Source organism: Acinonyx jubatus, chromosome A1 (assembly GCF_027475565.1).
Source record: "Acinonyx jubatus isolate Ajub_Pintada_27869175 chromosome A1, VMU_Ajub_asm_v1.0, whole genome shotgun sequence".
In the NCBI taxonomy this organism is placed as follows: domain Eukaryota; kingdom Metazoa; phylum Chordata; class Mammalia; order Carnivora; family Felidae; genus Acinonyx; species Acinonyx jubatus.
In genome coordinates, this window is record NC_069380.1 from 96,795,688 (window position 1) to 96,823,459 (window position 27,772).

Sequence of the window (27,772 nt, forward strand, 5' to 3'; positions counted from 1 at the left end):
TGCGTGGTGGGGAGACAGACAGTGAATACCTGTGTATATATATCAGATAACGATATGGAGAGAAAACCAGAGAGCTCTTAGGAGAGACTTACAGGCAGGGGACAAGATGGGGGGCCCAGGAGCCTATGTGCCTCATAGTGCAGCCACAGTGCCTCTGTGTTGAGGCAGGGGCAGGCTCAGCATGTTTGGGGTCAATGAGAGGGCCGGTGCAGCTGCAGCAAAATCATCACAGGGAACAAAACCAAGAGATGAGGGCAGAGAGTTCACAGGAGGCCAGGGTACATAAGACCATTTAGTTCTGAGTCAGGACCGGCTTTTACCCTGATGGAGATGGGAAGCCTTTGGCGAGTGCGAATGGCAGAGCAGTATGCCCTAATTTAAATTTTATTTATTTTAATTTTTTTAAGTTTATGTGAGAGAGAGAGAGAGAAAACACGAGTCGGGGAGGGGCAGAGAGAGAAGGAGAGGGAGAATCCAAGCCGGCTCTGCACTGTCAGCACAGAGCCTGACATGGGGCTTGAACTCATAAACTGCGAGATCATGACCTGAGCTGAAGTTGGATGCTTAACCGACTGAGCCACCCAGGCGCCCCGAAGTTTTAAGTGGATCACTCTGCTTGCCATGTGGAGAATGATTGCAGAGGAGCAAGGGTCTTAGAAGTGGAGGAGGATGATGGGCTCGTTGGGGCTTTTATACTATTAACTCCTCTTGTACACTCTTGTGATTTTCCACGAAAAAAGAGAGGGGGTGGGTAAGAAGTGGAAACAGAGAGTCCTGTCAAGATATTGCAGTAATGCATGTAAGAGATGGTGGTGATTTAAACAGGTCATAAGAGTGTAGGTGGTACAAAGGGGTTAAATTCTGGGTATATTGTAAAGGTAGATATGGCAGGATTTGCTGATTTGCTAATGTGGGTTGCAAGGGAAGGCAGAGGATAGAATGGCCATTTACTGAGACAAGAAGCCCTGAAGGAGGGCCAGATGGGCAGAGAGGAGGCGCTCCTGGTAGACTTTCAGACAGTTATTAAGTAGGCAGTGGGATACGCGACTAGTGGGGGACACAGGCGAACTATATAAATCTGGAGATTCTCAGTTTATAGGTGGTATTTGAAGCCAGGGGACTGGATCAGGTTACCCAGGTAGTAAGTATGAATGAGAAAGAGAAGAGGTCCGAGGACTGAACTCTGGATGATCAGTTTCCCACTTTCTGTTTTTTCTCCCAGTAAAGATACCTTTGATGCCATCTTGTTGTTGAGTCAGGAGAATTGGTTACTGGAACCTAATTTAAGACGCCCCTACCTCGACACTACCTCTACCCCTACATCTGCACTGTGTCCACATTTTGTGGTCCTTCAAATATTTAGATACATTTATGGCTCTCTGGAGAAGATTCCTGATGAACTAGGCTGATGAACAGTGAAAATAGTATGGCGACTCCGTGTTGTTCTCTTTTCATTTAGTGGAAAAAATTACACCCTTTTTAGGATAAAAGAGACTTGTTTACAGCATTAGAGGCACTGTTAGTTCATCCGCGCTCTAGTCTGGGTTTGCCATTTCATACTGCCTTGGAGCTTGGGGCAGGTTTCCTAACTTGTCCAAACTTTCCTTATCCGTGAAAGTTGGAACAGCTGTTCCCACCAGCTTCCTAAGAAGGTCTGTGGAGATCAGAGGCAGCAGTGTACCTCATGGCTGTCTACAAATGCACAGTTTACGTTCCCAGTGTAAGGTAGCATTGGTATTTTAAAAATATACTTACTATTATTCCTTCGCCACACGTTTGAGTGGTAACAGTGTCACACAGTATGGATACATGTCTCTTTGCATAATACAGTGGCTAAAAAAGGTTTTCACAAAAGCAGAGTGCTTTTGTAGTTCAGGTTGTAACCCTCTGAGTTAGGTCCGGTGATGATGGCATGACCGATGGGGGTCACGGTTAACTTAGTGCACTCTCGTGTAAAGACTTGTCTTAAATAAGTCTGTCTCACATTGTTTCATTGCATATCATTGACCTCAGTGAATTATTTACCCAGGCTTCAGTGCTTACGTGTTTGGTTGTACTTTGAACAGTTTCCACTTGAGGGTAGTGTTCTATTGCACAACAGAGCAGTTGTTTCTTTACTTAAATATCCCGTTTGCCAATTCGATTTTGAACTTTTCCTTACTTAGTTAAAAAGGCTCTTAAAAGACTTTTAGCTGCATGTCTTAAAATCTTGATTTTTTTTTTTACTGGTTGTTTCCTGTCATTGGAATAATTGCACGGAAATGGACATTTCATAGGAATTGAGTCTTGAGAATCTTTTCTTCATCTCTTGAGGGATAATGTAAACCTCTTTTCATTACTTTGTGCCTCCATACCGGTTTGTATTTGTGGTAAGACAATAAGACTGTATCGTTAGAAAAATGTATCCCAGGCCACATTTTGAGAATCGCATTTCCTTAAAAACGTTATGTGAAAATACACCTGACTTAGTGGATTTTCAGTATGGCTAGGCCTTGGCTTTTTCTAATGTCTCTCTTTTTTATTTTAATATTTATTTACTTTTGAAAGAGCTCAAGCAGGGGAGAGGGACAGAGGGTCCAAAGCAGGCTCTGCACTAACAGCAGTGAGCCTGATGTGGGGCTTGAACTCATGAACTGTGACATCATGACTTGAGCCAAAGTCAGGCACTCAACTGACTGAGCCACCAGGTGCCTTGGTATTGGCTTTTTCTCTGCATCATTCTTTCTTCTCTTTAATCACCCAGTCCCACCAGCCTTGACTCCCATCCAAAGGGGGGGAAAAAAAAAGAAAAACTATTCAAAAGAAAAAAAAAATTTTTCCATATGTGGCAACCGTCAATTTGGTAATGTTAAAAAAACTTTAAATTTTAGTATATGCTACCATGCCATTTATTAACTGGTAAATTTTTTACTCCCCAAATGTTCATCTTGCGAAGTAAATTATTTCTTTGTCCCAGGTGTTTTTATTAAATTGTGTTTTTCAAGTTCTTTGGTCTTGCTCTATATATCGTTTCATTAGGTTTTGCATACTGTTATATAAATTTTACCTTAAATTATCACATAAAACTAACTTTATTATTTGTCCCCATTCTTTAGTTTTGTTACCTTCATACACTTGTTGCTAAAATCTGTGCAGGGGCGCCTGGGTGGCTCAGTTGGTTAAATGTCTGACTTCAGCTCAGGTCACCATCTCATGGTTTGTGAGTTCAAGCCCCGTATCGGTCTCTTGTGCTGACAGCTCAGAGCCTGGAGCCTGCTTTGGATTCTGTGTCTTCCTCTCTCTCTGCCCCAACCCTGTTCTGTCTCTGTTTCTCTCAAAAATACATAAACATTAAAGAAACAAAAAAGATTGGTTAGTCATCATTAAAAAAAAAAAAGAAATGTGTGCATTATTGTAGTCATCCCATACTTAATTTTCAGTAGATGAGAAAGTCTTTGAGACAGATACCACTTTTACACATCTTTGTGCCTCTCCATAGATTTCCTTGCTAATAGTAAATGCTCAATTAATGTTTATACCTTTATGGCTGGATATAGGGAGATGCTATGTAGTGAGCGTGGTCACTTGTTTAACATATAATAATGGAGTCATGGTATCAATCAGTGACTGAATGCGTGAGTTTTATATGTAGTTTCTGATCTCTTTTAATAAATAATCTTTCTCTCTTTTATTGTAGACCCTGATACAATATGTTTTATGAATACTTTTCTTCTTTTTGCTGAAATTGGGTTGAATCACGTTCTTTTTCTTTCCAAAAAAGGAAAACCATTGCAAAGTTGAACATTTCATGACATGAGCCTGTGTTTAATACCTGTCATATCTGTATCTAAAAACAAAGAGGCATGTTTGAAAGTGTGTATCTCATGATGTGTTTGTTTTTTTATTAAGGTTTATTTATTTATTTTGAGAGAGTGTTATGCTTGCGAGCAGGGAAGGGGCAGAGAGAGAGTGAGAGAAAATCCCATGCAGGCTCCACTCTGTCAATGCAGAGCCCTACTTGGGGCTCAAACTCGTGAACTGTGAGATCACAACCTGAGCTGAAATCAGGAGTCGGATGCTTAACTGACTTAGCCACCCAGGCGCCTGTCATGGCGTGTTGAATGAGATGGGGTTACCGAAGGAAGGAATTGAAGAGGTGACTGAAGAAATATATTCACTGTAGGATTTTGTTTCCAATTTGTATTTGGACTGTCTAGAAATGACTTGTGTATGTTTTTGCATTGCAGTGAATGACCTAGGTGGGGACTTCAGGGGAGTTGGTAAAGGCTCCTCTGCTGCTGATAAGGTTGTTGAAGAAATAAGAAGTAAAGGTGGAAAAGCCGTGGCCAACTATGGTAGGATATTCGAAAGAACTATACTCTTTTATTCTCCTTCAATTAACGCTTTTGCTCCCATTAATGATCATTGAACAAATACCTCAGCAGTCCATTGTGATTAGGAGATTAGATTTTTTTTCTGAGTCAGCCAAATCTGTTTGGCTATCTATCTTATATAACATATGAGGTTTTCATAAACTTTTGATGTAGATTATTTCATGAGTCTAGCTTTTAGCATATTGTTTATGTAATATTTTTATTAATAAGCACATGATAAAATCAGTAAATTATTAATAATGTGGATATGAATATGCTCTTGTTCTTGGAAGACCTATTTTAGCTAAAACATTTTATGTATTTCTACAGAGTAACATGAGATTCTTCTTTTAAAAATTGTTTTAGAACAGCTCTTGAAGTAATACAGCGTGGGAAGTGAAATGCCCCCTTTCTCTACTCAACCACTGCGTTCCATTTTGCATAAGTAATCATTGCTTATGTAACTTTCTTACCTGTAGAAAAACTTAAGACTCAAAGTTAGGCATTAAAATGAAGCCAGGAGGGAAACCGCATTTGGTACGTTGATTATAATAGTGTCTGTAAGGAACCTTCTCAAACAGAAATGAGTACTTACTGACTTCTCTGCAAATCAGATTGTTTTTATTGGCCAGAGATAAAATTAGATTGCCAGTGACTTCATTTTGAAATTTTAAGGGAAGGGAAATAGGAAATGATTTGTTTTGAGTGTTCCAGGGAATAATGAGACAGACATCTTAGCATCTTCTTCACACTGAGGATCTAGAAAAATGTTTTCAACTTTTTTTTTTTTTTTAAGTTCTGGAGTTTAAAGAATCACTTTTATAAAGATAATAATTCCAGACCCCCCCTCTTCCTCTCCGCGCCCCCCCCCCCCCCCGACTTTTGACACTCAACCTGTATCACCCAAGATTCAGTGAGGAAAACAGAGGCCCCTCTAGGTTTCCAAGTGTGAAGCATTTTAATGCAAAGAGTTAGAGGCTTGCATGACCATTGGAAGGGCATGTCTGGGAAACCGGGTAACCTTGTCAGCCTGCAGCCCGTGGTGCTCACGGCTCACCTAGATGTGCCTGCGAGCTTTCATCTGCACTCTGCTCATAAGATTTGCCCGCACCTGCAGGCTTTTCCTACTTTTCTGTCCTTTAGTGGGTATCTCTTTTTGGCAGATCTAACTCCACTGTATGGATCTCAGGGAAGGGAATGTATTTCCCGGCTCCTCCCAAGTGATGGCAGAGAGTATAGAGAAAGGCAGGGGTGATGTTGACACCTGACCATTTGACACACAACTGCGGGCCTGTGAGCTCTTCCCTTGGGCTGATGAACAGAAAATAAGAAAGCTATGCTATTTTGTTGAGCTTTACTTTTTGTATTTAATAATGCAGTGTCTCCATGTGTAGTTATATAGCATTGGACATGCTTTTTCAAATTAAACGTGTACCCCCTTTCCTCCCTCCTCATTTCTAATTTGCATCTTTAAGGGGAAGTGTCCGTGTGACTTTTTCAAATTAAACAAAATGAAATACTCAGTTTGTCTGTCATACTAGCCACACTTCAAGGTCAGTAGTTAGTGGCTACTGTCTTAGTACAGAAATAGGACAGAAAGTTGTACTAGACAGTGCTGTTTCAGATAGCGTTTGCCAAATATTCCTTATTCCCCTTCTCTTTCTCTCTCTCTTTTTTTAGTAGGTTAAATAATTGTTTTAGGGGCTACATTTCTTTTGTAACATTAGGTCATCTATATTTTGATTTGTTATGTGCCTGTAATACACGTTTATTTTTGTGGAAATGAATTCTGTTGAGAAGAGTATCTGTCCTGTGCTCTGATCCACAGAATTCAGGAGTCATTCGTGAGGGATATTACTGATGTTTTACGCTAATTTTCCCTTCCCCCAGATTCAGTAGAAGCAGGAGAGAAGGTTGTGAAGACAGCACTGGACGCTTTTGGAAGAATAGGTGATGTTTCTTTGTGTTTATGGTCCTGACAGAGCACTTTCTACCTTTCCTAATAAAATGTTCTTGATGTAATTTTGGTTTATAAAAAACTCCTTTTTTTAAACATTTTTTTTTAAGTTTATTCATTTTTGAAAGAGAGACACAGAGCGTGAGCAGGGGGAGTGCAAAGAGAGGGAGACACAGAATCTGAAGCAGGCTCCAGGCTTTGAGCTGCCAGCACAGAGCCTGACGCGGGGCTCGAACTCGTGAATCATGAGATGACGACCTGAGCTGAAGTTGGATGCTTAACCAACTGAGCTACCCATGCACCCCAAAACTCCTTCTTTCTTTATAACTAAATTTTTAGATTTGTTTTACAAATTATTTTATATACTCTACCTCATTCACACAAAGGGCTAAGAGGTGGCATTTTTTTTAATGCAAGAATGTGTCGAGTTTGTTTTATATTTTTTCAGATTTTAAGAATGTTTAAAAAATTAGAAGCATTTTCTAAGTTCCTTATTTATCATAATTTAAATATACCTCAAATATGTTTATAAAATAAATATTTTGGCAATAGAGGACCCAGTAGAATTTTGGGATAATTATGATTTAGATTAAAATGATTCAATGTTTTGCAAATTAGTTAAGATGAATTACATATAATTAAAATCTTTATTTTTAAGAAGCATTTCATATGTATTGTTTAGTTTATCCCTCTCTAGATAATGTTCTTCGTTTAGTTCCACACATTCTTAGTAAAGGTTTTTAGTTACTTCAGGGAAACATTACCTCTGGTAAACCCAACATGTTTATAGTCTGGAAGACATTAACTTTTATAATTTGAATGTGCTCCCCCTGCTTTTATTTTTGGCTAGGATGTTTGTTTTTCTAGTTATGTTTGGTTAATCTTATGAGGGACTTGTTTACATATAGTTTGACAGAGGGATAGAGGCCACAGAGGTGAGAAGTCACAGGGTGAAAACAGCCACAAGAACCTTAAAAAAAATGGTTCCCTTTTTTTTTTTTTTTTAAATAGTGGGAATACAAGTGTGTGTTATGATAGGCCATTAGTTTCTCACTCTGATGGGTTCCTTTCTGGGATTTTGACTTTTGAGTGGCAAAAACCAATCTTTTAAACTTGATTTTCTGAGTGAATCCTGAGATTAATTGAGGGATGGCTTGTGGTTACCACTGAATGCTAAGAACCTTACAGGTTGGACAACAGCTAATCCTACAAATAAGCTGATAGAATTTTGGCAGAAGGTAGAGGTGGAAAAACGTATGTATGTAAGTTTGAGAGGAAAGCACTGATAAGGATGTGATACTTGTGAATTGTTTTTTGTTTTTGTTTTTGGTTTTTATTGTTATTTTATTTTAGGTATAAAATTTTTTTCTGATATCACTCTTTCCTATTATTATTTACTTTTCCATGGGGGGGACCCCAGTTTTGAAAGAAATATGAATTGTAAGCCAATGCAAATTAACATGCTTGCTTTTATATTTGTGACTTGGATATATATATATATATATATATTTTTTTTTTTTTTCTTTTTTATGTTGTAGATGTTGTGGTCAACAATGCTGGGTGAGTATTTCTTTTTTCATTTTAAGTAAAATAATGTGTCTGTGAAATTTTTTTTTTCCAAGTAGATACTCCTCCCCTCTAACCTATATAATATCATTGCTTTTAGAATTCTGAGGGATGGTTCTTTTGCTAGAATAAGTGATGAAGACTGGGGTAAGTTGTTTGTAACATATATCTCTGTGGGACATAACCTATCCATTTAACCTTATAATATTTGAGACATTTGTATATTTAAGGAAAAACCTACTTCTGCCTACTTTTGCTGCTCCAAATGTAGATGATGAATATGATGAATAAACTTTACAACTGAAAATGACAACAACATTTGGAAGTAGCTTATTTTCTTTTAACATTTGATAAACCAGAAAACTTTAAATCAGTTGACAGAAGTTACCTGAAAGGATTTTATGCCTTTCAAGTCATTTTCCCCTTTTTCTTGAGAAGATGTTAGCATTTCTCAGCTGTACTAACTCTTTTTTTTTTGGTTAGTTTTGAGAGAGAGAGAGAGAGCAGGGGAGGGGCAGAGAGAGAGGGAGAGAGAATGCCAGGCAAGCTTCTCACTGTTAGCACAGAGCCTGACATGGGGCTTGAATCTCCAAACTGTGAGATCATGACCTGAGCTGAAATTAAGAGTCGGACACTTACCTGACTGAGCCATCCAGGTGCCCCTCAGCTGTATTAACTCTTTGTAATGGTCTTCAACATGCTTAGCTGCTTGTGTGATTCCTATTTCAAGAGCCAGAGCAGGATATAGAAGGGGTGTGAGGCACCGAAGATGTTGGAGCTCTGAGAACTGGGGAGGGAAAACCATCGATGTAATTTCAAAGTTTCTAGTGAGTAGGGGAAAATCCCATTAGGAATGCCACAGAAAGATTGAGTTTATTTATTTATTTTTAAATGTTTGTTTATTTGTTTTTGATTGGGGGTGGGGGTGGTGAGCCAGGGAAGGGCAGAGAGAGAGGGAGACCGAGAATCCGACGAGTGCAGAGCCCGATGTGGAACTTGTGAGATCATGACCTGAGCTGAAGTCAGACACGTAACTGACTGAGCCACCCAGGAGCCCCAGAAAGATTGAGTTTAGGTAACAAACAAGTCACAGTTGTCCCATGTCCCCCGCCGTTTGGTCTTCATGCCTTTACTTTCATTGGCTGTCAGAACGAAAGTAAACAAAGGTGGCTGAGACCTTGGGAGGCATGGCAACTGAGGTAAATCATATCACCGTCTATAGAATGTGCTTCTGGGGACAATGGCCAGGAGTTCTTTCAGAAGAAAAATATTTTTATGATTGAGAATTAAGCAAAGAAGGGCTTTTAATTTCCTCTTTCTGTTTTAACAACTGGGGCAAAAAAAGAAGCTGAGAAAGTTAGCAAAAGGGGCTTACCTTTTCGATTTCCTTTCCACTCTGGTGGGGCCAGGCCGTTTCCTCCTCTGCTTTTATCCCAGGCTCACTATTCCGAACCCCCTAGTCACCTTCCCTTTCTTCTTTTTCTTTCTTAAGTTTCTCTCTTTTCATTTTTACCTTATTCTTCTAATATACACGTGAACACATTTGTCGATGTTCCAGATCAGAACAAAAATAAGTAACGGTAAAACCTTGATAATTAAGAGAACAAATGAAATCTGCAGCTGTTTGTCTATCTGAATCATTCCCCAACTTGTGTGTTCATGAGATTGACATCTCTAAAAGCAGATGGGTCTGTCTTAACCCTGTCTCCTCCCTCTCTCCCTCCATTTTCTTACCCCCTCTGCCCCAACTCATTTATAGTTTACCCTGGTGAAAATAGGGAAATAGCAACGTTTTCTTGACAGTGAACTGTGTAGTTTATAATCACGCTTTTTCAAAATTTTATTTATTTCATTAAAAATGTTCATTATTGAAGTATAGTTGACATACAATGTTATATTATTTTCAAATGCTCAGCATAGTGATTCAACAATTATATACGTTACACTTTAATGTTTGTGTTGATTCCCAATGTATGTGTAAAATTCTTGGATATTTATAGTAGTGGATTAAAAAAAATTTTTTTTAATATTTATTTATTTTTGAGAGAGAGAGAGAGCAGGGGAGGGGCAGAGAAAGAGAGGGAGACAGAATTTGAAGCAGGCTCCCGGCTTGGAGCTGTCACCCCAGGGCCTGACGTGGGGCTCGAACCCACGGACTGTGAGATCATGACCTGAGCTGAAGTCAGACACTTAATTGAGCCACCCAGGTGCTCCAGTGGATTTTATTTTTTTAAGTTTATTTATTTTGAGAGAGAGAGAAAGCGCAAATGGGGGAGGGGCAGAGAGAGAGAGAAGAGAGTGACAATTCCAAGCAAGCTCTATACCAGCAGCTTGGAGCCTGATGAAGGGATTGAAGCCATGAGCTGCAAGATCATGACCTGAACCGAAGTCTGACACTTAACTGACCGAGCCACCCAGGCACCCCTGTAGTAGTGGATTTTTAAATTAAATTATTTTTAAATGAAAGATGGCATTGTATTTAGATGTACTCAGGGATTGTAATAATTTTATCATGAATTATAGGGAAAATGAGTATTAACTATTGATTGCTTACATAATTGGGATAAAAGCAAAAAATGGTTACTCAGGGAGTAGTGTGACAATAGTTGATTTTGAATGCTTGGTATAGGGGTATCTAGGTGATTCTATTGGTTGAGCATCTGACTCTTGATTTCAGCTCAGGTCATGATCCCAGGGTTGTGAGATCGAGCCCTGCATTGGGCTCTGTAGTGAGCGTGGAGCCTGCTTAAGATTCTCTCTCTCTTCTTCTGGCCTTCCCCCGCTCATGCTCGCTTACTCTCTCTCTCTCAAAATAAGTAAATTAACTAAAAAAGTTAAATGAATGTTTGGTATAAAATGGATGTCTATGTATAAATAAATCATTGCTTATGTGGATTATGAGACATGCCTATCTAATTTTTAACAAAATATGTAATAAAAATAATTTGTTGTTTTAGATATAATCCATAGGGTCCATTTACGAGGCTCATTCCAAGTGACCCGGGCGGCTTGGGATCATATGAAGAAACAGAAGTTTGGGAGGTAGAGTCGCATGTGGCTGTTGGGGGACTGGAGACACCGTGTGTGGGTCCTCGTGTCCAGGGAAAGATTAAGTGCTTTGACATTGATGAAGATATATTCAGATCTGCACAGGCTTTTTTTTTTAAATTTATTTATTTTGACACAGAGATAGCACAATGGGGGTAGAGACAGAGAGAGAGGGAGAGAGAGAGAATCTCAAGCAGACTCCGCACTCTAAGCGCAGAGCCTGATGCAGGGCTCAAACTCACTAACTGTGAAATCATGACCTGAGCTGAAACCAAGAGTTGGACGTTTAAACGACTGAACTGCTCAGGTGCCCCTCACAGGCTTTTTAATGCAGTGTTGCCATATACCCTGTGATTAAATTGGGGGTCATTTAGCCACCTATTAGCTGAGCTGGCCAACTTTGTATTTCTTTTCACCTCCTGCTTTTCATTATTAATGAATTTCCTGCTGCTCTCTGATATTCTAGCAGTGCAAACATGGAGGATTCAGCCATATGTTATTTTTTAACCAAAGTATTATTTTGTGTCTACTGATCACGTGAGGGGAGATGAGCTGTGTGTCCAGCTGGCTGGTACTGGTCAGACAGGAGCTGCTCTATATAAATGGTTAGGGACCTGTAGGTCCCATCTGTGGCAGTGTTTGTGCGAGTGCCTTGGAACAAAGCAGAGCTAGGAGGTGGCTTCGTGCCCTCTTACACAGCCCGTCCTGTTAACTTACGGTTCACACGCATTTTGTAGCAGTAAATTGTTTGTGATACCTGTTCTTGGAGCGTTTCTCCTGACCCTCAGTTTCTGAAAATGAATGATGTGAATTGTTTTCTTTGGTCGACTAAATAGAGTGAGTGAGATTGGGTCCAGTTTTGGAGATGGCATAGTTTTAGTATGAGGCATTTAACATTATCCACAAAAAGGGGCAGTGTAATGAGAAGTAAAGAATTAGAACTGGTTTTTCTTATACTTCTTATTGTAGCATTAACTCATATATTGCCACTTTATTTTGTTTATAAATATTTATTGTTGTTCTCAGTAGATAACGAATATACGTTCTTACACTTGAATTTATTTGGTCCTGATTGGGGATTCTTTTTAAAAGTTAAATCTTGTAGTTAAATTTTGAGAGATTACTTTTATTATTAATATTATTTTACATGTATGAATCATGACTGTAGGAACCTAATGACAGTATACAGAGTTGCTTTTGACAGGTGTAATAGTACGGAAAAAGAAAAAATTAAGTTTGGAGTTTGCATTGTTGTCAAAACATGGGAAAGAGATTTTGAGAGATGGATTTTTCCTTTCAGGATTATTATGACTTCATCAGCTTCAGGAATATACGGCAACTTTGGCCAGGCCAATTATAGTGCTGCGAAGCTGGGTCTTCTGGGCCTTTCAAACACTATTGCACTTGAAGGCAAGAAAAGCAACATTCACTGTAACACTATTGCCCCTACAGCTGGATCCCGGATGACCCAGACAGTTATGCCTGAAGGTAAGTAGCTTAGATTTTTCAGTGCTCTTAGCTACAAATCTGTGTGGAGTGAGTTTTGCAGAAGTACTTAATTTTCTGAATACTTAAAATGTTATTTATCTTACAGTTTCAAAAAGCATTATGCATAATTTGTATTCGTTACAGAAAATTTAGGAAAACCCAAAGGAAAAAAATGTAAAATGATCCATAATTTTACCATTCAGAGATGAACTTTCATTCTTTTTCTCTGCATAGGTACACATGAATACCTAAATATCTTTGCTTTGTTGTTTTTGCTTTTTACTGAAGGTGGCAATAGCATTCTGGTTTACAGCAATGATTTTTTTTTAATACTAATAGGCTGTATTTTTTAGAGTAGTTTGAGGTTTATAGAAAAATTGGGCAGATAGTGAAGATAGTTCCCATACGGTTTTTCCTACTACGTATTAACACTTTGTGCTAGTGCGCTACCTCTGTTATGACTGATGAACAAGTATTGATCCACTATGGTTAACTCAAGTTCATCGTTTCTACTTGGGCTTACTCTTTGTGTTGTATAGTTATATGGGCTTTCACAAACGCGTAATGTTCTGTATCCACTGTTATATACAGAATTCTCTTCTATAGAATAGTTTCACTGCCCTGAAAGTACCCCCGTGCCTTCACCTCTTCATCCTCCCTCTCCTTGAATGTCTGGGAGGACTGAAGTTCATTTCTTTTTGCAAATGAATAACATACCCTGGTGTGGAGGGTCCATAATTTATTCATTCTCCTATTGAGGAACATCTTAGTTGCTTCCAGCTTTTGGCAATTATGGATAAAAGCTGTTGTAAACATTCATGTGCAGTTTAAGAAATTTTTTTTTTTCAAGTGTCTTCACTTTGAGGGAGAGGGAGAGAGAGAGAGAGAGAGAGTGCGTGTGTGTGTGTGTGTGTGTGTGTGTGTGTGTGTGTGTATGCATGCGTTGGGGAGGGGGAGAGAGAGAGAGGGAGAGAGAATCCCAAGCAGGCTTTGTGCTGTCAGCACAGACCCCACTGCAGGGCTTGATCCCATGAATCAGGAGATTATGCCCTAAGCCGAATCAAGAGTCAGACTCTTAACTGACTGAGCCATCCAGGTGCCCCCATGCGCAAGTTTTTGTGTGAACGTGTTTTCAACTTGTTTGGGTAAATACCAAGGGGCGTGGTTGCTGGATTGTATGTTAAGACTGTTTAGCTTTGTTAAGAAATTTCCAGACTTCCTTTCAAAAGGGGTGTGTCGTGCTGTAGTACCACTAGCAACGAAGGAGAGTTCTCACTGCTCCACATCTTTGCCAGCATTTACTGTTGTCTGTCTTCTGCATTTTAGTCCTTCTCATAGGTCTGTAGTAGTGTCTCATGTTTTAATTTGCAGCTCCCTAATGATATGTGATCTTGTGCATTTTTTCCTATGCTTGTTTGCCATTTATCTATTCACTCCTGTGATGTGTCTGCACACATCTTTTGCTCATTTTTTTAAAAAATTTTTTAAATGTTTGTTTATTTTTGAGAGAGAGACAGAGCGTGAGCAGGGAGGAGCAGAGAGAGAGGGAGACACAGAATCCAAAGCAGGCTCCAGGCCCCGAGCTGTCAGCACAGAGCCTGACATGGGGCTTGAACCCACGAGCTGTAAGATCATGACCTGAGCTGAAGTCGGATGCCGAACCGACTCAGCCACCCAGGCGCCCCTTATTTATTCATTTTTTAATGTTTACTTATTTTTGCGAGAGAGAGATAGACGGAGCACCTGCAGGGGAGGGGCAGAGGGAGAGGGAGACACAGACTCCAAAGCAGGCTCCAGGCTCCAAGCTGTCAGCACAGAGCCCAATGCAGGGCTCGAACCCACGAACTGTGAGATCATGACCTGAGCCAAAGTCAGACGCTTAACCGATGGAGCCACCCAGGCCCCCTATCTTTTGCTCATTTTTAAATTGGGTGGTTTATTTTCCTACTGTTGAGTTTTTAGCGTTCTTTGCATATTTTGGAAACAAGTTCTTGATCAGATTCGTGTTTTGAAAATTTTTTTTCCCCACTCTATAGCTTGTCTTTTTTTCCCTTTAATGTTTTTCAGTTTTGAAGGATGATTTCACTGATAATGGGATCCTGGATTGGTAGTTGTTTTTCTTTCAACACTTAACTATTTCACTCCACCTTCTTCTTGCTTCTTACATGGTTTCTGATTCAGAAGAGAAGTCTGCTGTAATCCTTTCCTTATACATCTGTAGGCAAGGTGTTTTTCCCCCCTTCTTCCCAGATATTTTTTTCTGCAGTTGGAATATAATGTACTTAGGTGGAGATTTTTGACAATATACTGATACTTGATAGTGTCTGAACTTATGGATCTGTGGTTTGGTGTCTGTCATTAATTTTGGAAAACTTTCAGCCTTTACTGCTTTAAATATTTTTTTCTATTTCTTTCTTCTCCTTCTGGTGTTACCCTTATGTACACATTCTTTCTTTTGCAGTTATCTCACAGTTCTTGGATATTCTTTTCCTTTTTTAAAATTCTTTTTTCTTTCTGCATTTTAGTTTGGGAAGTTTCTAACGACATATATTTAAGTTCACTGAACCCTTTTCGTTTCTGTTATATTGCTTTTGTTTTCTAACATTTCCTTTTGATTTGTTCTTAGAGTTTCCATCTCCCTGCTTATTGTGGCCATATCTATTGTTGCATGCTGTCTGCTTTTTCCATTACAGCCCGTAGCATATTAATTACAGTTATTGTATGTATTCATTTATTTATTTTAAAGGCTTTTTTTTAAGTTTATTTATCTTGAGAGAGCGTGCACACATGTGCACGATTGGGGTAGGAGCAGAGAGAATGGGGAATAGTGAGAATCACAAGCAGGCTTTGCACTGTCAGTGCACAGCCTCAGGTGGGGCTCGAACTCACGAACTGCAAGGTCATGACTTGAGCCGAAACCAAGAGTCAGACGTGTAACTGACTGAGCCACCTAGGCACCCCTAATTGTAGCTATTCTAAATTCTTCGTCTGATAATTCCAGAATGTCTATTTTATTTGAACCTGGTTCTGATACTTTGTCTCTTCAGCCTGTGCTTTTCTTGCCTTTTAGCATGCCTTGAAATGTTTGTTGAAAGCTGAACATGGTGCACTGGGGTATAGTAGGAAGTGAGGTAAATAGGCCTTTAGTGTGAGATTTTAAGTATATGTGCTTAGGCCATAGGCCATGTTTTTTGTTTGCTGGGACTACCTGTGTCAGAGGCTTTTTTCCTCTCTGTCCTTGTTTTTGTGTTCCCTGTTGTCTTTGGGTTTCCCCAAAAACTCTTTGTTAAATAGAATGCGTCTTTGAGCTCTGTCACGTAGAACCCACTGTTGTTACACTGGAGTCCTGTTGCTGTGGCTGTAAGTCACGGGGAGGGAAGATGTTCTATAATCTTATGATTGAATCTCCATTTTTCTTTAGGGAGTCAAAGTCCTGGGTTGTGACTTTCAGAAGAGTTTCTTAGCCATTTCACCGTCTTTCCTTAATTGAGACAGGAATGCTAGAGAGGCTCCAGTTTGCTAATTGCCTTTTCCCTAGGTCAGATGAGGCTCTGGTAGTCTCTGTGAAGATAGCCCTTTGTTAAGGAAAGCACCATGCTCTGGGCATATTTCAAAATGATTTTTTTTTGTCACCTTCTTCCTTTTTTTTTTTTTTCTGTAATATTTCAAAATAAGTCTTAGACTTTATATTTCACCTAATAAATTCTTGGAAATAGATCTCTAACCGATAGGGACATTATAACCACAGTGTCATCATCACATCAAACAAAATAATTCTTTCACATCACCTAATAACAAATTAATATTAAGATTTACTGGCTGTCTAAAAGGTACCCTTTTTGAGTTGGCTTATTCCACGGGGATCCAGATAAAGTCCACAGGCATTTTGTTACCATAGCTCTTGTTTTATTTAATAAAAGTGTTTGTTCTTTAAAAAAAAAAAAAAAAAAGCCATTTATTTGTTGAAGAAACTAGTTAATTTGTCCTAGAGATTAGTACTCATTCTTGGTTTGGGTTGTCCTTGTCCTTTTGTGGAAAATCAATTGACCATGTAGGTACGGGTCTGTTTCTGAATTCTGTGTTCTGTTCCACTGACGTGTGCCTGTCTTTTTACCAATGCCATGAAGTTTTGGTTACTATAGTTTTTCCTTTTCTTTCTTTCTTTCTTTCTTTCTTTCTTTCTTTCTTTCTTTCTTTCTTTCTTTCTTTCTTTCTTTCGACAGAGAGAGTGCAAGTAGGGGAGGAGCAAAGGGAGAAGGAGAGAAAGTCTCTTAAGCAGGCTCAGTCTGACATGGGGCTTGATCTCACTATTGTGAGATCATGACCTGAGCCCAAATTAAGAGTCGGATGCTTAACCGACTGAGCCACCAAGGTGTCCCTTGATTACTGTAGTTTTATAGTAAGTCTTGAACTCAGGTAATATGAGTCTTCCAACTTTGTTCTTTAAAAATGTAAAATTTAAGTGTATGATTGAGAGCCTGTTCTTATACTTGATTATATAATAGACTACTTGACAAGTGGACAACCTTGTGGTTTTTAATACTTCTGGTTTTTAACCTATTTCTAAAAGGAAATCTTTATAATATTTTATTACAAATTTTTTTAAAATATTACTTTTGAGAGAGAGAGAGAGAGAGACAGAACATGAGTTGGGGAGGGGCAGACAGAGAGGGAGACACAGAATCCGAAGCAGGCTCCAGGTTCTAAAATGTCACCACAGAGTCTGACCTGGGGCTCGAACTTATGGACTGCAAGATCATGACCCAAGCTGAAGTCGGACGCTTAACCAACTGAGCTACCCAGGCGTCCCATGCAGCTGATGACTTTAAATTGATGCCAGTGCTCATTTACCATTCTGAAAATCCTAGGACCCTTAAGAATTATGCAAAATCTACTCTGCCTGTGTTCTGTAAATGGAACAACAAAGCCTTGATGACAACACATGTGTTTACAGCAGGGTTGACTGAATATTTTGGGTCTACTGTTGAGACCTAGTGCTCAGAAGAAAAGATCTCTTTCAAAATGTTACTGTTCATTAACAGTACACCAGCTCACCCAAGAGTTCTGATGGAGATGTAGATTAATGTTTTTCAGGCCTGCTACAAGGAGTCATTTCAACTTTCAAGTCTTATTATTTAAGATATACATTTTATAATGTTATAGCTGACCTAGACAGTGATTCCCGTGATGGATCTGGGAAAAATAAATTGAAAACCTTCTGGAAAGGATTCACCATTCTAGATGCCATTAAGAACATTTGTGATTTGTGGGAAGAGATTAAACTATCAACATTCACAGGAATTTGGAAGATGTTGATTTCCACTCTCATGGATGACTTTGAGGGGTTCTAGACTTCAGTGAAAGAAGTCACTGTAGATTCAGTGGAAATAGCAAGAGAACTAGCATTAGAAGTAGAGCCTGACGGTGTGACTGAATTCTTGCAATCACATGATAAAACTTGAGCGGATGAGGAGCTCTTAGGGATGAGCAAAGAAAGTGGTGCTTGAGATGGAATCTACTCCTGGTGAAGAGGTCATGAAGATTGTTGAAATAATAACACAGGATTTAGAATATTATATAAATTGAGTTGTTAAAGCAGCAGCAGGGTTTGAGAGATTGACTCGTTTTGAAAGTTCTAGTGTGGGTAAAATGCTGTCAGACAACATCAGATGCTACAGAGAAATCAGTTGACAGGGAGAGTCGAGTGATGGGACATACTTCATTATTGTATTTTAAGAAAGTGTCACAGCCACCCCAGCCTTCAGCAGCCACCCCCCTGATTAATCAGCAGCCATTTACATTGAGGCAAGATTCTCATCTAGCTAAAATATTATAACTCACTGAAAACCCAGGTGATGATTATCGTTTTTTAGCAATAAGGTATTTTATTTTATTATTAGTTTTTAAATATTTATTTTGAGAGAGAGAGAGTATGAGCAGGGGAGGGGTAGAGAGAGGGAAACAGAATCCCAAGTAGGCTCCATGCTCAGCGTGGACCCTGATGCAAAGCTCAGTCTCACAAACCGCGAGATCATGATCTGAGCTGAAATCAAGTGTTGGAGGCTTAACCAACTAAACCACCCAGGTGTGGCTAAAGTATTTTAAAATTAAAATATGTACATTGTTTTTTTTAGGCATAATGTTAATGTACAGTTTAACTGACTATAGGGTAGCATGAACATGACTTTTATATGCTCTGGGGAACCAAAAAATTCATTTGACTAGCTTTATTGGTATATTTGCTTTATTGTGGTGGTCTGGAACCAAACCCACAATATCTCCAAGGTATGCCTGTTCCTTTCTACTCTATTAAGTTGCTCATGGAAAGCATCAAGTGGGAAAATATTTCTTACACTTCGTTACTCATCAGTGATGGTTGCAAGCTTCATTTCACATCATTATCTTACCGCCATTACAATGGTCAAGGCTGTTTTGTAGTTTTCTAGCTTCTGGTTAAATTGCTGGGAGAGCCAAATAGTTTTGGGAATGAATGGTGACTTCAGTTCCTCATGTTAAGTAGAATTCTACTCACCACTTACTGCCTAGGTAGCTTTAACTTAACTTGTCGTCTGTATAGTATGTTACCCCTCTTGGAAAGGTGTATCTGTTGCCTTCAAAGTTAGAAGGGATGAAACAGTTCTTTCAAAAGCTTTGAATGTTAGACTGATTAATTTTGTAGATCTCATTTTGTTCTTATTAAAAAAGCCTCTGAATTACCAAAATTTGTAAGTAAGGAGTTTTCAGAAAGCAAAATGGTGGATTGAATATGTGTATATTCTTGTTCATAAACATTTTTGGGATGTGTTTTAGATCTCCTGGAAACTTTGAAGCCTGATTATGTGGCGCCCTTGGTCCTTTGGCTTTGCCATGAGAGCTGTGAGGAAAACGGTGGCTTGTTTGAGGTATTTTGCACCTTCCTGCTTTCTCTCAAAGTAATATTTGTGTAATTAAACATAAAAAAATGATTTAAGCATTAATATTTTCCACTTGCTCACATTTGGAAAGATCTGCATCATTTGATATCACTTGTATATTTTTCTTTAATGTTTATTTACTTATTTTGAGAGAGAGAGAGAGAGACAGAGAGACAAAATGTGAATAGGGGAGGGGCAGAGAAAGAGGGAGAGAGAATCCCAAGCAGACTCCATGTTGCCATCGCAGAGTCCAACGCGGGGCTCGATCTCAGGAACCGTGAGATCATGACCTGAGATAAAATCAGGAGTCGGGTGTTTAACCAACTGAGCCACCCAGGTGCTCCTCACTTATGTATTTTTTAAATATTATAGTTAACTAAGGAAGAAGTGTTGACAAATGTCCTTTTTTGAGAAAGAAATAGCAACTTGATAAATTCTGTTTTTCTTTCTTTCTTCATTTCTAATATGCTTACCAAATGAAAATGTGGCTGGTTAGAGGTGTTTAGTCAAATGAAGAAGGTTTTATTTGGCTTGGGAACCTGATTGTTAAAGTAGGAGGATAGAGCTTATGGTTCAGAGTCAGCCAGCCTGAGTTTTGAATTCTCTGTTTTGACAGTTGCTGGCTCGCTGGAATATTGTACAAATTAATGTCCCCGAGCATCAGTTTTCTTGGGCTTTTGTGACAACGAGAAATCCTATTTTTAAACTCTTAGCACTGGATCTAGTACATAACAGTTAGTTTTCAATTGTAACTGTTATGTCAGCATACCAGAAATTTAGTCTGGGCATGATAGGTCAGTAAACGTAACCTATTATGTATTTTAACTTTAAGAATAAACATTCGTATTTTTCCTCATTGTAGAGCTTTAAGTGTTTATTGTAAAAATAAGCACACATAATCCAAACATCCAGTGAGATCCAGTTTTCACTTTGTAATCAAAGTCCTTTTAGATCTCTTTATGCCAGTTTATACATTTTTGATTCCTCATTTAAGAGTGATCTCTTTTTTCCCCCTCGTACTGTTATATTTTAAATTCTCTGCCCCACCTTTATTTGATTCTCTGTGGTAATAAGGAACCTGTTATATGAAGAATACTATGACATCCAAAAATATTTCTTGGTAGCAAAATTACCTGGCTTAGTTGGAAGTGAATGCTATATTAACCTGATGCATTTGAATAAAAACTTGATAAAATAAAAAGTAATGTACACATATCTAAGCAGAGATGTGTGCCTCTACTTTCTTAATGACAGACATTGCGAATTGTGGAAAATTAGAGGTGAAAAGAACTTTCTAAGAACTTTACAGATTTAATAATATCAAGCCATCTGGAGCTCAGAAGTTGGCCTGCCTTTTATGTCATTAAGGAATTTTTATTATTTTGTAGATAAAAATCATATATGCTTTAATAGAAAAATTTAAATATACAGGAAAGTTTAGAGAAGAAAATAAAAACCATCCATATTACCCTTATCTGGAGATAACTACTATTAATATTTTTATGTATTCTTCCAGTCTTTAATTAGATTTGCATCTTTTTAAAAAAATTTTTTTAATGTTTATTTATTTTTGAGAGGGAGACAGAGACATAGAACACAAGCAGTGGAGGGGCAGGGTGAGAGGGAGACACAGAATCTGAAGCAGGTTCCAGGCACTGTGCTGTCAGCAATGAGCCCAATGAGGGGCTTGAACCCACAAACCATGGGATCATGACCTGAGCCGAAGTTGGACACTTAACTGACTGAGCCACCCAGGCGCCCCTAGATGTTTATCTTACACGAATAGTCTCTTTTCTTAGATACACATTTTATACATACAGCAAAACCTATAGAGACAACAAGGTCATGTTATAGGTACAGTTTTATGTGTTTTGTATGTTGTGAACATTTTTAGTGAGGAACATTTGGTATGCATGATTGGTAAAATACAGTAAGAAACATCTGTAATATCCCACCTTAAACCTTGAAATTAAGTTTTGCCACTGTTTGCCAAATTCTGAGAGGTACCTAGAGGGAGAGATAGAGATTCTTTGGCTCAGTTGGATCTCCTGTTTCTAGCACCTGGAGGAGTTTCCAGCTTCTTGAGCCTCTCCCAAATACGGTACAATATGACATCTGTCTTGTCTGTTACCAAAACCACTGCTGACTTATCTACCCTGACAGCATCAGGGCTGACTGGTCTGTTGTAAAAGTTGTGGGCATATTCATATAGAGGCAAAGGGTGATAAAAAGCCATGCCCTTGACTGGAGCCACTAACCTGTGTGCTCTCTACTGATAACATATTCTGTTGTCCTCTGCCTGTGGAATTCTCATGATCAGTTCTGACACATTGTAGTTGTGGTGCTTGAAGATTTTTTTTTTTTTTTAACATCAGCCATTCTCTTCTGGGGATTCCCCTGCATGACCTCTAGAAAAAATGTGATCTTTCTGTGTGGCAACTAATATATTTGGTCGTTTGTCTTCTCTCTATAAAGATATCTTATTGAAACGACTATATGTAGTTGTTTAAGTCAAATCCTAATTTTATTTTCTTTCCTTTTTATGTATTTCTTCACTAGATCTTTCTAGAGGGAGCTGTTATTTCATGCCTGTGCTGTTGGGACAATCTTACTATTTTATATTATTTAACCTTTATGGTTAGCTCATGAAGAATATTGTTATCCTTATTTTACATAGGGGAAAACTTGGATTTAGGGTTCAAATGATTTGATGGGATTCACACAACTAGTCAGTAGAAGAAACTATCCTTAGTTTTTTTTTTTTTAAGTTTTTTTTTTTAATGTTTATTTATATTTGAGAGAGATGGAGCGTGAGCAGGGGAGGGGCAGAGAGAGGGAGACATAGAATCCCAGGCAGACTTTAGGCTCCATGCTGTCAGCATGGAGCCCAATGCAGGGCTCGAACTCACAAACAGCGAGATCATGACCTGAGTCGAAGTTGGACGCTTAACCGTCTGAGTCACCCAGGCGGCCCTAAAGCCTTAGTTTCTGACATCAGTCATGCTTTTCTACCACATGCATTGTCTACCACCTAATGCTGCTTTGTATTTCTACTGTGGTAACATGAACAAAGCAAAATCATGGAGGCCCATGGACTTTTGTAGAACTGTGTTATTTTCATCCATTGTCATCTAGCCTTCTAATACTCTTAGTATGACACCTGCCTGTTTTTCTATTAAAAAATCCTCTTTGTGATCCGTTTTAGATGGTATAACTGTCTTCCCCTCTTTTTGGTAGGTTGGAGGAGGATGGATTGGAAAATGTAAGTCTCTTCTAGTTTTTCATTTGCCGTATATTGTTTCTGTATTTTTAACCTTGCACATCCAGTTGGAGCTGGGTAAAGGTCTTGCCAAATGGCTAACTATTGGAGCTCGTGCATGCATATTCTACTTCAAACATGGGTATACCAATAGGCATTCTAAAATGTGGAAGCTGTCCTGAAGGCCTTTGGCATTTTCAAGAAACTGTTGAGGATTTTTTCCCTGTTGGCAGTCCTTATTCAGGAGTTGTCTGGCCTATGCATAACTGGCGGTTCCTTCAGACAGCACAGTCTGTTTGTCCTCCTGTGTCCTCCTATGTCTCCAGCATCCCACATTATTTATTTTTTTTTAATAAAGGTTATTTATTTTTGAGAGAGATATAGAGCATGTGCACATGCCTGAGTGGGGAGGGGCAGATAGAGAAGGAAAGAGAGAATCCCAGGCAGGCTCCACGCGGTCAGCATGGAGCCTGATGCTGGGGCTTGAACTCAGGAACCATGGGATCATGTCCTGAGCCGAAATCAGGATGCTTAATTGACTGAGACACCCAGGTGCCCCCACATGATTGTTCTTGCTGTTTCTGCAGAGTAATGAGTGAGAGAGGGGGCTGTTTTGTAAAGATGGGAAGAGTCTTGTCCTAGAGAGCACAGCAGGAAAATTTTCCAATTCTCTTGTTTGATTCTTTTCTTCCTTGGGGCTATGAGACATCAGGAGGTAATGGTCAGGAATCACAGAGGACAACTTGCTGAGACAGAAATTGCAACTGATGTCTGGAAATTGTTGCCTTCTGGTCCAATAGTGAACTCATTTGGCTTCAACCATCTCTTTCCCCAGCTCCCCAATCTTGTGAGTTCCACATTGGACATTTGCTTCATGACATTTAAAAAAATTGTGAAAAATTCCAGTATCCCAAATCAAGTTTTCAGTTGGCTGCTGGTATCAGAATTAATGAAATTATTTAAAAGGTTGTCATTACTGGAGGGCATTGATATAGCATAGAGTATCAATATTTTCATCATTAATGACTATTCTCTTTGGTTATCAAAGTAACATATATTACTCAAGCATTGTTCAACATAAGTGTCTCAGGATATCCATTTAAGAAAGGAAATGTTGCAATAAAAGTTTTTTCTGAGACTTTGTCCATAAGAAAACTCTAGAAGCATGTATTTCTGTCATTGCCTGAGACAAAGCTTCAATTTAATAATCATCAAAATCTGACCAATATGTTTAAATAAGGTTACTAGTGGTTATTTTATTCCTTGGGCTTTTTTGAAAGGCAACAAACAGTCTTAAAAATTCTCCTCACAGAATTTCTACAGCAATAATGATTTTTGTGAATCTGCCCTATTCTAGTTGACTTCCTGTGAAAAAGGAGCAAAGAGCAAAGGGAGGCATGAGGGAATTATCTGGGGCTATGTGACATATTAATTTGGTTATCCCTCACTTTGCTGTTTAGCAAAGATCTTGAAGTATATTACCTGAGTGATCTTTGGTCATGAAGTCAGTCTTTTGGTGTGATTGTCTATAATTAAAATTTTTATGATTGAGCATTACAGTCTTCCTTTAGTAGTATCTGGCATGGTCAGAGGAGAGCTGTTTCCCTTCAGCTATATATATATATATTTTTTTTTTTTTTTTAATTCACATTATCCTCATGGGATTGTCATCTCAAGAACAACTTCTTTAAAGTCATGTAGTATAACTCTTCAGATGTTAGACTCATTTTGTCCCCCCTGAATTCCTTTCTCTTGCAGTTAAAAAAAATTCAAGGGTCTCAGATGAGTTTTACTTCCTGTGTCCCTTTTAAACTCTGTGCTTAGCTTCTTCGTTTTGTTTCTGTACGTTTGTTTCAGTACGCTGGGAGCGGTCCCTTGGAGCCATCGTAAGACAGAAGAATCAACCCATGACCCCCGAGGGGGTGAAGGCTAATTGGAAGAAGATCTGTGACTTTGAGAACGCCACCAAGCCCCAGAGAATTCAAGGTAGAGGCCCAGATCCCTTCGCTCCTGGCTGGGGAGACAGAGGCAACAAAGCATTCTCTTCTCTTAGGGACCTGTCTTCTGTTTTTAACTAGTGCGTGTTTTTTGCACCAGGAGCTATTAGAACTCTTCAGATTTAAGATATGTATGTCAACCCCCACTGTCACTTTTTCTGTTTTGTTTTGTAATCCTGTGTTTTGGGTGTATGTCCGGGTGGGGGATAGTACAAGCTGTTCACCCTTCGGTGCTTCCTCCCTGATGGTTCGTTTCAGAGTCTTCTCTTACCTAACCAGTCACTGCTTACCTCACCTGGTTTTTCTCTGTTTCTCAAAAAGTTCACATAGGCCAGTTTTATTTAGGCTTAGCTCTTTTCTGTCTTATGAGTAGATTTTGTGTTGTTTTATCCCTTCGTCTTTGCTGCTGTGTCTCACCCTTCTAAAATGCCCTTTCCTGGGGTGCCTGGGTGGTTTGGTCAGTTAAGCGTCTGCTTCTTGATTTCAGCTCAGGTCATGATCTCACAGTTTTGTGAGTTCGAGCCCCACGTCAGTGTAGAGCTTGAGATTCTTCCCCTCTCTCTGCCCCTCCCCTGCTCTCACTGTCTCTATCTTTCTCAAAAATAAATGAGAAGAAACTTCAAAATGCCCTTTCCTGCCTTTATCACCTGTGCTGACCCGAGTACTTCTCGTAAAATCAGAACTCAAGCCCTGGATGTTCAACCAAACCTCCCCAGATATTTCAGGCTACATTGATTTCTCTCTTAGCTGGACTCTGACCTCTTAGCATCTGCTCAGAGCTGCTTTTGTTTCGTAAATATGTGGTTTCTTAACTGCACAGTAAGGTCCTTTGGAGGCGGAGACTGTGTCTTGGAGGTACTTCTATTGTGTTTGGTGCTCGCTTGGAGCCAAACTCAGAAAGGATTCAGCAAATGCTTACTCCCTGGAATTATCGAGCTGTCTATGATTTGCCATAGGAATAAACAACCAGCAAAAGGCACGTTGTTTTTTTTTCTAGTGTAACTCACATATGCATGTAGTATATGAAGTTTATTTTTACTTATTTACTTATTTTTTTAGTATATGGAGTTTAAACGACTCTTCTGGGAAAGATAATGATTCAGGGTTATTTTGTAGACAGATCTTTTTTTTTTTTTTTCCTCTTAGTAATTTTATATTCAGTGTTTGGTAGGGGAATATATCTCAAAAAATGACTATTCCTGTTTTTTTTTTCCTCCTTAATGACACTTTCCTGCCTGCTGGTACCCTCATTGAAGTTTTCATTATGCTCTTTCTCAACCAGATGATAGCACGATTGTAATGTCATTAATGGTAGCATTTCCTGTATTCCATATTTTTCTGTTTGTGATGAATTTAGCCTGTGAATGAGTCACCCATCATTGAAAATGAATGAAAGGAAAAAGAAAGAAGTACATTAAAAACTTTCCTCTGATGTCCAAGTTCCACTGTATTGCCTTAAAAGTATTCTAAAGAAAAAGCTAAATGAATTACGTAATTCTAAATGAAAATATACCTCTGAGTGTTAGAAGTAGAGTTAGAAGAAACATGTCACATTTTTCTCTAGAACTGATCATGGCTTACAGATAATGGAACTAAATCCCAGAAAAGTGCCGTAACTGGCCCAAGCTTTCTCAGTGTTTGAGCCACATTAACTCAGGTTGCCTGTGTCTCCGTGTGTCCTTTCAGCCCGTAGCAAGGTAACTTTCAGTTAAAAGCCTCCTTCTGGCAGCATTCTTAGTGGGGCGGTGAGGGGAGGATTCGGAGGCAAGAAGCTGGCTGATATCCCTGGTCACACCACAGTTTGTGGTTTGCTTATAGATTGTGTCCAAGGTTAGAAAGAGGCCTGTACCTGTCAGGTTTGTTAGGTCTCAGAGTCCTTGGAATCTTCTGGCATATGTGGCAGCCCCATGAGTCTCCTTTATTAACCTTTTAGACCCCAGAACAGTGGCTTCTGAACCCTGTCTGAAGTCTCTGTTCGTAATGATGGTTTTCTCTGGACGAATTTTTAGTACCGACTTCAGAGCTATCACTTGAGACGTGGGTGGGGGGTTCGGAGGATAATCTTGGCATTGTTCCATCCTGGAGGAGGGGTGATGATGGCGAGAAAGGGAAATTTGTTTTTCCTTCACCAAAAATTGCATGTCTCTGGACAAGGGTCCCACTTTACAGAGCTGTAAAATTGATCAAAGACATTGCAAAGCTCAGTGCCTCTTTGGAATCAAAACCCAGGAAGAGTATGTTGGACAATGGCTTGTTTTCCATTGACAACACCCAGTGATCTTTGGTCTATTTTGGAGTCTTTCACAGCTTCTTCCTGTAATAGTCCTACCTCATATATTCAGTTCATGAGTGCCTGTGAAGGTCCTGTGGCAGGCTTGCTCACTGTTAGAGGAATGATAATCGAGCACGTTGTCACTTTTCTTAGTCATGTCTTGTAACAGAAGCATCCTTGTTGTTATTACTGTTTAGAATCAGTTGGCAGTATAATTGGAGTTATAAGTAAAATCGATTCAGATGGAGGAGTTTCGACAAATCATATGAGTCACGCAGCATCGACAGCACCATCAGGATTTGTAAGTTGGGGAGAAAAGCCTAAAAGCTGTGCCTTTTCTTGAGATCCTCTCTTTTCTTTCTTTTTTTCTTTTTTTTTCCTTTTTCTCTTTTCTCTCATACAAAAATGTTATTTTCCAAGCTATTAGTCCATTGTTAAATAGGAAAGATAAGTGACAAGACTTTTCTTAAAATATGTACTAAATATTTATAGAATTTGAATGAACATGAGGCTAAGATGTAGCCTTATGTAACTTTTACTTTCTTTTCTTCAGTATAATTACACAAGTGTCTTTTTTTTTTTTGGTAGTATTGTTGATAATTCTACTGTAGTTACTGTTTTTTCTAACTTTTTAGAAAAGGATATCTATTTAAGTGCCTCTTTTGAGTCATTTTTTTTTAGGGAAAGCATTGATAGATTGTATTTTGGAACTATTTCAACATTGCTGCAAATAAAGGACCTCCGACTGTGTAGAAATTCTGATGGAATAGTGGTTATAGCTCATGTGAAGTTTGCTGATTTACTGTCGCCTTTAAACAAAAAAATGTAGTGCATAAATAGTGAGAAATAAATCATTTGATGCATTTGGTTTTGGTGTTTTGTGACTCAGGGCAGATAGAGTGATAATGTTAACAATCTA

General features: G+C 38.9%; 1 protein-coding gene across 2 annotated transcripts in view; it reads left to right on the plus strand.

Moving 5' to 3' along the window:
• HSD17B4 (hydroxysteroid 17-beta dehydrogenase 4) overlaps nt 1-27,772 on the plus strand; it is an 86,227-nt gene that overhangs the window by 11,887 nt on the left and 46,568 nt on the right. For both annotated transcript variants that reach the window (XM_053220042.1, XM_053220034.1), the window contains exons 3-12: nt 4,227-4,334; nt 6,243-6,302; nt 7,848-7,869; nt 7,976-8,022; nt 10,833-10,917; nt 12,224-12,411; nt 19,222-19,313; nt 22,563-22,587; nt 24,442-24,570; nt 27,051-27,154. In XM_053220042.1, coding sequence (XP_053076017.1) covers nt 10,895-10,917; nt 12,224-12,411; nt 19,222-19,313; nt 22,563-22,587; nt 24,442-24,570; nt 27,051-27,154 — 561 coding nt within the window. In that variant the 5' untranslated portion in view covers nt 4,227-4,334; nt 6,243-6,302; nt 7,848-7,869; nt 7,976-8,022; nt 10,833-10,894. The remainder of the gene's footprint in view (nt 1-4,226; nt 4,335-6,242; nt 6,303-7,847; nt 7,870-7,975; nt 8,023-10,832; nt 10,918-12,223; nt 12,412-19,221; nt 19,314-22,562; nt 22,588-24,441; nt 24,571-27,050; nt 27,155-27,772) is intronic.